The sequence below is a fragment of the Cnephaeus nilssonii genome (genome assembly GCF_951640355.1).
Source record: "Cnephaeus nilssonii genome assembly, chromosome: 7".
Taxonomy (NCBI): Eukaryota; Metazoa; Chordata; class Mammalia; order Chiroptera; family Vespertilionidae; genus Cnephaeus; species Cnephaeus nilssonii.
Window position 1 is genome coordinate 3,580,370 of NC_137078.1, and position 13,400 is coordinate 3,593,769.

General features: G+C 49.9%; 1 protein-coding gene across 2 annotated transcripts in view; it reads left to right on the forward strand.

Moving 5' to 3' along the window:
• The window catches only part of NUP210 (nucleoporin 210), a 132,679-nt gene that overhangs the window by 63,723 nt on the left and 55,556 nt on the right, over positions 1–13,400 (forward strand). For both annotated transcript variants that reach the window (XM_079777076.1, XM_079777077.1), the window contains exons 15-16: positions 7,089–7,310; positions 8,707–8,880. In XM_079777076.1, coding sequence (XP_079633202.1) covers positions 7,089–7,310; positions 8,707–8,880 — 396 coding nt within the window. The remainder of the gene's footprint in view (positions 1–7,088; positions 7,311–8,706; positions 8,881–13,400) is intronic.

The following is a 13,400-nucleotide window of genomic DNA, read 5'->3' on the forward strand; positions in this document are numbered from 1 at the left end:
AAATGGCAATAAATAAGTACCTGTCAATAATAAGCCTAAATGTAAATGGATTAAATGCTCTAATCAAAAGGTGTAGGGTAGCTAAATGAATACAAAAAACATGACCCAACCATATGCTGTGTATAAGAGACCCACCTCAAAACAAAAGACACACACAGGATGAGAGTGAAGGGATGGGAAAAATTTTTCCATGCAAATCGAAAAAACAAAAGCTAGAGTAGCAATACTCATATCCAACAAAATAGACTTTAAAATGAAGGACATCACAAGAGACAACAAAAGTCACTACATAATACTAAAGGGAATGATACAACAAGAGGATATAACCCTGTTAAACATATATGCACCCAATACAGGAGCACCTAAATATATTAAAAAAAAATTCTAGAGGACTTTAACAGAGAGATCGACAACAATACAGTCATAGTAGGGGACTTTAACACCCCGCTGACTTCACTGGATAGATTTTCCAGACAAGAACTTAACAGGGAAACAGTGACTCCAAAGGACACACTGGATCAGATGGATTTAATTGACATTCATGGAACATTTCACCCCAAAGCAGCAGAATATACATTCTTCTCAAAGTGCACATGGATCATTCACAAAGACAGACTACATGTTAGGACACAAAACAAGTCTCTACAAGTTCAAGAAGATTGAAATCATATCAAGCATCTCTTCAGATCACAGTGGAATGAAATTAGAAATCAACTACAGTAAAAACGCCCCAAACATTCAAACACAAGGAGGCTAAATAGCATGTTATTAAACAACTAGGAGCCCAGTACTTGAAATCACGCGGCGCCGCCCACCACCTGCAGCCCTGCCTTGACACCCAATCCTGTCAACGCAGAGCTCCAGCGCGCCTGGCCCCGCCCCCACACCCTCTGGCCTTCTCTGGCCGCTTCAAGCCCCGACCTCAGTCCCTCCAGTTGCCTCAGGTTCGTCCTGCCTTCTCTGGGCACCTCCCGCTTCTGCCCCATCTCCAGAGCAACGTGGTGGCTCGGCGCTGGAGGAGAGCATGGAAGCCTCCTGCCTGCTGCGCTGTGCTCCTTCCCCTGGTAGGTGGGCCGCGGGGCACTCAGAGTGCGAGCAGTAGGTGGTGAAGGACTGGTGAAGGGGGCGCTATGGGCTCTCACCCCTGCCCTCCCCAGCACGGGATTGTCCCGCCTCCTCTGGGCACCTCCCTGCTTCCGCCCCATCTCCAGAGCAATGCCCCAGCTAATATGCTAATGACCTGGTCGTTACCCATTACTGTGTCCCACTCATTAGCATATTAGCTCTTTATCAGTATAGATGAATGGGTTACCGAGATCAGTAAAGAAATAAAAAACTTCCTGGAAACAAATAAAAATGAACACACAACAACCCAAAATCTCTGGGACAGAGCTAAAGGAATCCTGTGAGGGAAATTCATAGTACTACAGGCATACCTAAAAAAAGAAAAAAAGAAAAGAAAAATCAGCAATAAACTATTTAACCCTACAACTTAAAGAACTAGAAAGAGAACAACAAGAAAAGCCCAGAGTAAGTAGAAGGAAGAAAATAATAAAGATCAGAGCAGAAATAAATAGCATAGAGACTAAAAAACAACAAAAAAAAAACACAAAAAAGTCAATGAAACCAAGAGCTGGTTCTTTGAAAGGATAAACAAAATTGATAAACTGTTAGCCAGACTTATTAAGAAACAAAGAGCGAGGACCCAAATAAATAAAATCAGAAACAAAAATGGAGAAGAAACCACTGACACCACAGAAATACAAATGATCGTAAGAAAATACTATGAACAACTATATGCCAATAGCTGGACAATATGGATGAATAGACAAATTTCTAGAAAAATATATCTCCCAAAACTGAATCAGGAGGAATCAGAAAACCTGAATAAGCCTGTAACAACTGATGAAATAGAAGCAGTAATCAAAAAATTCCCAGCAGCCCTAACCGGTTTGGCTCAGTGGATAGAGCGCCGGCCTGCGGACTGAGGGGTCCCAGGTTTGATTCTGGTCAAGGGCATGTACCTTGGTTGCGGGCACATCCCCAGTGGGAGGTGTGCAGGAGGCAGCTGATCGATGTTTCTGTCTCATCGATGTTTCTAACTCTCCATTCCTCTCCCATCCTCTCTGTAAAAATATCAATAAAATATATTAAACACACACACACACACACAAAACAAAAGCCCAGGTCCAGACAGCTTCACAGGGGAGTTTTACCAAACATTCGAAAAAGAACTAACACCTATACTCCTCGAACTATTTCAGAAAATCCAAAAGGAAGGAGCACTTCCAAACTCTTTTTATGAGGCCAGCGTTATCATAATTCCCAAACCAGATAAGGACACTACAAAGAAAGAGAATTAAAGGCCAATATTCCTGATGAACATAGATGCCAAAATCCTCAACAAAATCTTAGCAAATCGCATCTAACAATATATTAAAAAGATCATACACCATGACCAAGTGAGATTTATTCTAGGGATGCAAGGCTGGTACAATATTTGCAAATCAATAAACGTGATAAATCACATAAACAAATTGAAAGACAAAAATCTCATTATTATATCAATAGACACAGAAAAAGCATTTGACAAATTCCATGTGAAAGTGATAATTCCTAGTTCTCTGGCTGTTAGTTACAGGGCATTTGGTTCCTTTGCACAACCTTTCCCTTTGGGTTGGTCATGAAAACTTCCTTTGGTGAGGTCTGCAGTGGCCTGCTTTACCCACAGCAGAGTTTTGCTGACTGTGGCATTGAGACATGGGCAAGAGCAGGGCATCTGAAGCCAGAATAGCTGGGTAAACTTGGGTAAATTTCTTTGCTGGGATTCATGTTTTCCATCTGTAAAATGGGATGACAGTTCATACTAATGATAGTGACAATAGCACACACTGTTAACTGAGCTTCTGCTGGATGTGTTCATTCCCACTCCCTTGAATCACAATAACCCTGCAAGGCACGAGTTCTTCTCATGCTCATTTTATAGCATGAGAGACGGAGCAAGTGGCAGCGTCCTCATTGTGGGGACAGAGAAGCAGATGGACAAATAAACAGAAAGTGATGGTAGGTAGTGATAAGGGAAGGAAGTAACAAGTGTTGGGAGGCCCTGCTTTGGATGGGGTTAGGGAAGGCCTCTCTGAGGAGGTGACGTTTGAGCAGACCTGTGCACGTGTGCAGGGAGAGGGTGCATGGGGAGTTGTTGGCTGATAAACCCAGAAAAGGGTTCATATTGCAAAAAGTAATTCAAAAGGAGAGAATTCTCATTGAAAAGTGATACCCTTTCTTTGCTAAGGGTATACTGTAAAAATTATTACAGTTGTTCCTCTTTATTCCCCCGATAGCTCCCCTCCACCCGGTTCCCACCCAACCCCCTAGCCATTACTGCTCCCCCCACTGTCCTCATCCACAGGTGTACGATTTTTGTCCAGTCTCTTCCCGCACCCCCACACCCCTTTCCCCCCAAGGATTGTCAGTCCACTCCCTTTCTATGCCCCTGATTCTGTTATATTCACCAGTTTATTCTGTTCATCAGATTTTTAATTCACTTGATTTTTAGATTCACTTGTTGATAGATATGTATTTGTTGTTCATAATTTTTATCTTTACCTTTTTCTTCTTCTTCCTCTTCTTAAAGAACACCTTTCAGCATTTCATATAATACTGGTTTGGTGTTGATGAACTCCTTTAGCTTTTTCTTATCTGTGAAGCTCTTTATCTGCCCTTCAATTCTGAATGATAACTTTGCTGGGTAGAGTAGTCTTTGTTGTAGGTTCTTGCTATTCATCACTTTGAATATTTCTTGCCACTCCCTTCTGGCCTGCATAGTTTCTGTTGAGTAATCAGCTGACAGCCGTATGGGTGCTCCCTTGTAGGTAACTAACTGTTTTTCTCTTGCTGCTTTTAATATTCTCTCTTTGTCTTTTGCTCTTGGCATTTTAATTATGATGTGTCTTGGTGTGGTCCTCTGTGGATTCCTTTTGTTTGGGGTTCTGTGCACTTCCTGGACTTGTAAGTCTATTTCTTTCACCAGGTAGGGGAAGTTTTCAGTCATTATTTCTTCAAATAGGTTTTCAGTATCTTGCTGTCTCTCTTCTTCTGGCACCCCCATAATTCTGATGTTGGTATGCTTGAAGTTGTCCCAGAGGCTCCTTACACTATCTTCATATTTTTGGATTCTTTTTTCTTTTTACTTTTCTGGTTGGGTGTTTTTTGCTTCTTTGTATTTCAAATCTTTGACTTGATTCTTGTGATCCTCTAGTCTGCTGTTGGGTCTCTGTATATTATTTTTTATTTCAGTCAGTGTATGCTTAATTTCTAGTTGGTCCTTTTTCATCTCCTTGAGGGTCTCACTAAATGTATCTGCCTTTTCTAGAAAATTCTTGAAAAACCTTTTAACCGTGGTTTTGAACTCTATACCCAGTAGTTTGCTTTCCTCCATTTCTTTCATTTGTGACCTGTTTCTTTGTCTCTGCATTTTGGCTGCTTCCCTGAGTTGATAGAGTGGCTTTGTGTGCTAGGTGTCCTATAGGGCCCAGTGGCTCAGCCTCCCCAGTTACCTGAGGTGGACATTCTTGGTGCACCCCTTTGTGGGCTGTGTGCACAGTCTTGTTGTAGTTAAGCCTTGATTGTTGTTGGTATCACTGGGAGGAATTGACCTCCAGGCCAATTGGCTGTGAGGATCAGCTAAGATGGGAGAACTTCTGTGCTGGAGACACCCTTATGAGACAAGACTTGCTTCAGTGGGGCTTTGGTGCTCACTGAGTCTGCCCCCTGAGTGTGTCCCTTATGGATCTCAGGAGTTGTAATCTGGATGGTCCTAGTCTGAACCCTGGGTACACTGGTTCTTGGATCTCCAAGGAGGTGCTAATTTAGCCTCTGCCTGAGGCCACCCAGCAGGAGCTAGGAGAGATCTGCAGATTCCTCCTCTTTGTTTGGGGTTTAGAGGTGCCCAGATGAGGCCCAGCTATGAAGGAATGCAAGCTGCTGTGGGGCCTTGGGCCTTCATTTGGATGTTCTGGGTCTCTCTGACTCAGCTGCAGTTTGTTAGGTAAGTTTAGATTTCAGAGGACCAGGCCTCTGCGCATAGCTTGGATGCGGCAGAGTCTCAGGGTGGAGCAAACAGCAATGGCTTCCCGTCAGCCCTGCCCTAAGAGGCCCCCGGGTCTCAGTGTCCCACAGTAATCTCTGCAAGCACCTCTGAGAGAAAGCCGCCCTCGCGTTCGCCCGCTACCAGACAGTCCAGTTTCTCCCCGTATGAGTCTGGGTCCCCAGAGTCTCGCCCGGAACTGGAGTTCAGAGCAGTTGGGAGCTTGTGTCTCCCTCTGGATTGAAAAAGCCAGCCGCGAACTCAGTTGCTAGCCCCTTTCTGCACGCACCTCCGTACCTCTGCACTTTACTTCCGCAGCTCCTCTGAGTCTCAGTGTGCTTTTCTCTTCTCTTCTAGTTATAGAATTTCCACTCAGCCAGCCTTCCTGTGGTTCTGGATGATGTCTGTTTTGTCTTTTAGTTGTAGTTTTGAAATTGTTGTGCGAGGCAGCAAGTTCAGGTGTTTACCTGTGCTGCCATCTTGGTTTCTCCCCATTTCCCTACTCTTAATGAGCCCACAGCCTGGTCAGGAGATCGATACCCAAACAAACCCTTTCCTCCCAATATGATTGAGCAACACTCGAAGCAGGAACCAAAGAATGAGTCATCTGCCTGGCAGGTTGAGGGTCACCTGGTGAGGGAGGAAGTAGGAGCTTTTTAGAGGAAGGAGTGGGCAGGGGGCTCAGAATAGCCTGAGGACAGACTTGTCTGAAGGTGGGACTAGAGAGAGATACATGAGGGCCAGGCTGGGAGAGCCTGAATCCTAGGGTAAAATGCTAGCTCAGCCTTTCTTCCTAGGGCGGCCGGCACTAAAGAGCCCTTTAATGCAGAGAGGACATGGGCTGTGTTTTAGGAAGGGATACCTGGCAGCTCTCGGAAGGCAGACTGCAGTGACTCGCAGGGAAGCAGGCTCTCAAGTCAGGACTGGGCGCGAACCCTGTGGATCCCCTGGAGCGGGCGCTCAGCAGCCCAGGCGGGGGGCAGAAGAGCAGGGCTGCAGGGCCCTCAGGACTCCCTGCTTCCTCACACCCCAGCTATGTCTGTAGAAGGAGGTGTCCTCGTGTGGAGCAAACCTGCTCTGAGATGGGAATGACATCCTTTCCACACACTCTCCGCACTGCCACGTCCATGCAGGAACCCCGGGGCCCACAGCACACGGTCACCCTAGGCCGGGAGAGCAGATGAGAGCTTTTTTGTAAAAAATTACTTTAATTTATTCTTTGTAGATTGGGTACTTTAAGGACTTAATATTCACTCTTTCACTTAACAAATAATTGAGCACCTCCTCTGTGCCAGGCACTGTTCTGGGTGCTGGGAACACAATGGCAGAAAGGCTGGTTCCCCAAAGCTCGTGGAGACGTTGCAGGGAGAGCAGGAAATGCAGTGGAGGACGAAGTGAGGAAACAAACCACTCTGAATTATGCCCTCAGTGACACCAGTCTGTCTCCCCTGTCATCTGGTATGTTTCTGTTTAGAATCGTTTCATGCTTTTAAAAACATGATGGCTGTGATCAAACTGTTCAGTCAGTTCTATACCCAGCTCTGCCTTAGGGACCCACACAGGCCCTGTCCCGATGCACTAGGCACTCCTGCAGTCCTGGCCGGGATTGTACGCTGTGTGGATGCACCAAGCACTCACGCAGCCCCGTGCGGGGCATCTGTGGTAGGAATGACTGTGTGAGCCTCTCTGCATGAGCTCACTTCCCTCCTTCCTAGACTGTCCTTAGGTTATATTCCAGATGGGAAGTTCCTGTGTCAAGGACAGTGAGTATTTTCAAAGACTTGAACGGATTGTTTTACAAAAGAAGCAGATCAGTTTATGCTCCCCTCACCCCCGCAGTATCAGAGAGGAGGACAGAATTCTCCTCAGAGCACTTCTGCACCAACAGCACGGGGAGTGTTGCTGATGAGCACCGGAGCGGGGTTGTGTGGCCTCGCAGGGAGGGCAGGCCCTGCATGTGCCTCTCGGAGGAAGGCACTGACTCTTCCTTTTGCTCCCACAGGCTGTGAACCCCCCCTCTGTTGCCTTGGTGACCCTCGGCTCCTCGCAGGAGATGCTGTTCGAAGGAGGTCCCAGGCCCTGGGTCCTGGAGCCGTCCAAGTTCTTCCGAAACGTCACCTCCGAGGACACTCACAGCATCAGTCTGGCTCTCCTTGGGCCCCCTGCCTCCCGTAATTACCAGCAACACTGGATCCTCGTGACCTGTCAGGCCTTGGGCGAACAGGTGAGAGGACAGCGGCCCCCAGAGGGGAGGACCCCGCTGTATCCACAGCATCATTTTACTTAATCAGGATGGTTGTGATCCAACTGTCCAGCCAGTTCTTTACCCAGCTCTGCGGCTGTACCCATCTCACAGACAGATGAGGATCAGTGAGGGAGAATGACATAGTGAATGCAAGCAGATCTAGCAGGGTATGCGGTTGGGACCCCCTTCCTATACATGTTGCCTTTGATAGAGCTAGTTAATCCTGGCTCCCTTTCAACAGTCTGGTGACCTCTTTTCTTTCTGGGCTTCAACACTCCCCACTACCAGATCAGGGCTGAGCTACGATCTGGGGCCCAGTCAGATGCCTCCGGGGGCAGGCAGGTCCTGTAAAGAGTGAAGTTGCAGGGCCACATGTGGCAGATGTTTTTGGTATTTCAGGATAATCTTGGAATCCCAGTACTTTTTTCTGTGAAATCTATTAATTTTTATTTATTATTATTATTATATATTTTAGTATGTTTTTATTGATTTCAGAGAGAGGAAGGGAAAGGGAGAGATAGAAACATCGATGATGAGCACACCTCCCACTGGGGATTGAGCCCATAAGCCAGTCATGCACCCTGATCTGGAATCGAACCATGACCTCCAGGTTCATGGATCGAAGCTTAACCATTGAGCTGCACTGGCCAGGCAATTTTCATTTTTTTTTAATGTTGAAAACCAAGAAATTAGGAGACTGGGTAGAGTGAACAAAATGTGTCTGTCACTGGAACCCCTGAGGGTTGGGATCACATGGATCGAGGGCAGCTTGCCCACTCTGTTGGTGTGTGTATTACTTCCTTGGGGTGTCAGGCTGTAGGCAGGAACTCTGCAGGTCAGCATGGAAACTGCCTTTGTCCTGCCCGAAGGTCAGGAAGGGTGAGAGGCTGTGGACCAGACCATGCCTTCCTGCGGTGTGTGTGTGTCGTTAGGGGTCAGGGCCACTCTCTTTTCTGGTCCTCCGCAGGTCTCAGTCCGTTAGCGCACATTCTTTCACACCTACATCTCGTACTGATGAATGTTTTCACGTCAGTATGGGCTCTTCATTTAACAACCCAGACGGGAATTTGTTCATGCAACCGGGTTTTCATAGGATGCTGGGAAGCCCGTGTGCCACCCATCCACCTCTTTCCTGGGCAGCGGTTCTGGCTGATGTCTGTAGAGGGCACTGGGGGCTCCGATCTCCCATGCCTGTCACTGGACTTTGGTACCCACCCCTTCCCCCGCCCCCCCCCCCCGGTGATGTAGATATCATTATCATTCCCATTCTGCAGAAAAGCACACTGAGTCCCGTGGAGCTGGGTGGCAGGTGAGGTGCACAGTGGAGCCGAGCCTCAAATTTGGGAATGTCTGACTGCTTCTTGTGCTCTGCCAGGTCATTGCCCTCTCCGTGGGGAACAAGCCCAGCATCACCAACCCCTTCCCTGCGCTGGAGCCTGCTGTGGTGAAGTTTGTGTGCGCCCCACCCTCCAGGGTCACCCTGACGCCTGTCTACGCCAGCCCCCAGCTGGGCTTGTCCTGTCCGCTGCTGCAGCAGAACAAGCAGGTGGTGAGTGGGCACTGCTTGGGGATTGCAGCGGTTCGGTGCACAGCACCTGTCTCTACACTCAGCTGGCCCTGCATGGTGGGCACTTTTGCCTGAATGTTACCTTTGGGGGATCCCAAGACCTAGAGAGGTGATGAGACCTCAGCTGCTAGTGGCAGCACCGGTGAAGGTGGAGCCTCTGGCACCTGGAGCAGCTGCTTCTCTCTGCACAGCGCTTGGCAGTTTGTAAAAACCTTTTCTTCCTGTGACTCGAGGACGATAAGGCGGAGCTTGTTGTCAGCGGGCAGTGTGTGCGGTCAGAGCGAGGGCGGCCGAGGACCGGGCCCCGCTGCAGTGTTCTCCCGGGACTGCTGCAAACGTGGGCAGCGGGAAGAGCAGGAGGGAGGTGAGGTGAAACCCAAAGTTCTCGTCCCCTTGGGGTTGCAGCCAACCAACCCTCTACCTCCGAGGCACTCAGGGGCCAGATGACAGAACAGAGAGCTTGGGAGTCCCGTTGTGCAGGTTCAGGGGTGTGAACCTGCATCTGGCCCAGCCCTCCTCACAGGCGGGCACTAGGCTTCTTTTCACTCATTCCTAACACCTGTTTGCTGAGCGCCTCCTCTGTGCCAGGCACAGTTCCAGGGCAGTCAGGACAGGTGAGGCACCTTCCCCACAGAGGCGACAGGATGGTGAGAGGATGGGAAGTCCTGTGGAGAACGTGAAGTAGAGTGCGCGACAGCTACTGGTGGAGGCCCCTTCAGATGGAGCCAGGAAAGGCCCGGAGCAGAAGGCACCCCCATCAGACCCTGGGCTGGAAAGAGCTGAGCTGAGGGTACTCTGGACAGATGGAACAGCGGTACAAAGGCCTTGAGGCCAGACCAGGGTCTCGGTGTCCCTGTGCTCACATGATAATCAGACAAGTCATCTGTGCTAGGAACGTTCACCTCTGTGCCTCATTGCCTGTCACCAGGATTGTCTGTGACACCAGGGTCCTTGCATCCCCTCCACAGGTTTGTCCACAAAGCTCAGAGATGGGCAGAGTCCCAAAGGCAGAGCACAGATCTACCCAGCTCCCAGCTCAGTGCCTCCCCTGTGGCCCTGGAGCTGCTTCTCTTCTCCCAGCCCAGTCCTGGTCTAACTGCCCTCTGCCTCGGGCACCGGGAACCTCTCCGCTCTCCGCAGTTCTCCAGAGAGCACTCAGTGCCGGTCGTCTTTGCGTCTATGGGAACCTTCCTGAAACAGTTTGTACAGCAGCCTCTTCCACCCTGGCCGCCTTCGAAATTTGGGAGTTAGCTCCTTGTGGGTAGAGGACAGAGCTGCTTTGTATTTGGTCAAAGTTCCAGGGAAGGCACCAGACTAGAGTGTCTGGGATTTGGGAACAATTCCACCATCTAGCACATGACTCTACACATTTAGTTCAACTTTTCCTGCCACTGCTCCGGCATCAGTGGGTGGGCTTCTGCCTTCTCTTGGGCTTTACTAGTCACTCAGCTCCGAGACACCTGGCGTGTGAGCTCCTCCAGCCCTGATGCTGCTCCCTTAATGCTGGTGTCCTGAGGCACCGTTATAAGTGAGGACTCTGTGCTCCGCCTCAGTTAGGGGGGACTGGCGAGCACTGTCCCACCTTTGTGCCCTCTTGACAAGCGAGGAGAGCAGGCTCAGAGCCCTGAGAAGCCAGTGTCACCCCTAGCTCAGGCCTGGGTGTTTGTGGCATGGAACTGGTGACCATCTTTCCCAAACGGAAACATTTTTATTTCCCAGACTTTGGGGACTATTGAGAATGAATGTCCTGAAAGTTTTACATTTTAAATCACTTATGCATTTAGCAAATTACGCCTTGATGAAAAACTAAAATTGCAATAAGTCCAGACTCTTTGGGAAAACCTGGCCTACTGGGTCCACTCTGTGAAGCTTGGAGCTGGACAGCACTCGCGTCCACAGGCCGAGAGTTAGGGCCCAGCCCTGCCCCGCATGTGGCTGGCCTTCTCTGGTGATTGGGGTGACTGGCCTCCCAGGGTCATTGCTGGAGAAAGGGGTTCAGACTGGTATCTGTTAGGCTTTTGACTTGTTCTCCACTTCACCCCTGCCAGTGGATCCCACTCACTGAGGAAAGGCCACGTCTCTCTCTGCTGCCCACTCCATCCCTGCTGGAAGCCCTGTCACCTGTGAGCAGTGATCCTGCGTGCTCTCGGACTTGCCATGCCCTTTGGTTTGATTTCTCCCTCCCAGCCCCGTGCTTTCCTCTTTTCCTCCTTTAGTTCTTCATTCACACAGGACCTCCTCAGCGGGGCCTTCCTCGGCCTTCAGACCTTTCCTGAAGTTTCACCCTCCACATTCCGTACCCAGGTCCCTTCCCTCGGCCAGCACTGAACACCACAGAGCACGCTGTACAGTATATGGTTTCTTCTCTCCCCTGTGAGCCTCCAGGTGAGCCTGCCTCATGGCAGGAGCTCAGTAAATGTGGCAGGCGCATGAACATGGCAAAGAACTCACTGCTTGTGTCCCAGTGGCCTTCTGACCATGACTCCGGCTGTGTAGACACCTCAAGAATCCCAGTGGAGACACTGCTGAGGAAAGGGGCACAGTGGATAGTGCCAAGCTCAGGAGCAGCACCTCACAGGACAGCCTGCTTGCTCAGCTCCAGCCCATTCAACCCCAGGCTGGCCAAACCTCATTTTCAAAACAAAAACCAATCAGATTATGTGCAGCTTCCCAGTCCTTAAATGCTGGCTCCTTGTCCAGGGAGCAGGCCGTCCATAGTGTGTGGCCTCTGGGTCAGCCCAAGGTTGTCTCTTGGCTGAAGGGTGCTGGCCGGGCCGCGGGGCATGGCTCTGCGTTAGCCTGCATGTGCTACAGACCTCTCTCAGCAGGGAGCAGTGGACCTTGAACATGGAATTGCCATGTGGTCATCAGTGTTGGGGTTCTGGTGCTGAGAGCTGATTAGGCAGGGACCCTGTGATTTATGGTGCCACTAGGGAACCTTGAGAAAGCTGTATCCCTGCCATACATTCTGGGTGCAGCATCAATTTAATTTTACACTTCTACAAAGCCAAAGGCTACCCAAGACACATTTGCAGTGTGAATGATTGGCAGGGCCAGACACTAGAACAGAGCTGCCTGGTTGGAATGACAGTGGAGACACACTCTGGCCTGTCGCTGGCACTTCGTGCGGGTCATCCACGTTCTGACCGCTGCAGCTGCACGCCGAGACTGCGTAGCCATCTGCGCCTGCCTCTCGAGCCAGGGAGAAGCTGCACACTGTCAGAGGAGGCCCCCGGGCTTTCAGTCAGACCAGCAGTTCCACCCCGAACCTTGTGTGACCTTGGACACGTTACTGATGTCTCTGAGCCTCAGCTTTCCCATCCGTAAGTTAGGGATTATATCATGCCTGACATGGCCCTGGGAAGGATCCAGTAAACTTGCAAGCATGCTTGACATACAGTATTAATGTCTTTCCCTGGGAGAGCAGCAGAAAGGGAGGAATAGTAGTGTTTCACCCAGGTTTGCATCTGGAGGAAGAAATGGGGCACCCAGCACATGCCCCTTGTCCCTGCCCATAGTCATGGCTCCCAATTTGTGTCCAGCATCTTATAAAACCCCTTGCATCCTCAGGTGATTGTGCTGACTTACATTTACAATTTGCAACATGCTTTGGTTCAGTGTTCTCTGGGGGGAAAAGAGCTAGGAATTGGGGAGCAGCCATGTGTGGTGGGGAGTTTGGGGGCTGCAACAGAAAGGGCAGATGAGGCAAGGCTGCAACGACAAGCAGCCCCAAGTCCCACTGGCTTCACATAGCACAGGCATACTCTTGCTCACACTACCTGTGCATCTGGGCGGGCTGGGGACCCTACTGTGTGTCATTGTGATCTTCCTTCCAAGACTTAGATGTGAGCATCACCAAGTTGAATATGGCCAGGTGGCACTGTGGAGACAAGGAGACCATGGCAGATCATGTTCTGGCTATTAAAGCTCTGTCTCCTGGAATTGTCTCAAGTCGCTTGTCACTGGCCAACGTAAATGACATGGTCACTCCTAACCACAAGGGCCAGGGAAATCTGATCCATTCTGGACCTGTGCCTGATGGAGGACTGTCCCTTCTCCCTGCTTACCTGTTCATCACAGTGAGCCAGGCTCTTTACAATGATCTACAGGAGCCTTTCAGAAGAGCCCTGGGAGGTGGGTTTTCTTCTGATTCCCACTTCACAGTTGTTGAAACCAAGGCTCCGGGAAGTCAGCAGCTTGCCTGGGTGGAAGGAGGCAAAAATGGGGCACAAGTCCAAGTTGTGGGGCCCCGGAGTCTAGTTGCTTAGGGTGCCTGCTTTGCTGCTAACCCCATCTGCCCCCATGGCATTTGGGCAGGAAGGGAAAGGGATGAACAAGCATGTGGGGTGGGGGGGTTGAGGCTAATTCAGAGTGGGTTCTAAGGTGCAGGTTTGCTCAGGGAGGAGAGGTGAGGGTAGATGGTAGAATTCAGGGTTTGGAACTGAATCCTGTAGGCGTGCCACTCAGCCACTGAGTTGCTTTGCTCCTTCTATTCCCGGGGA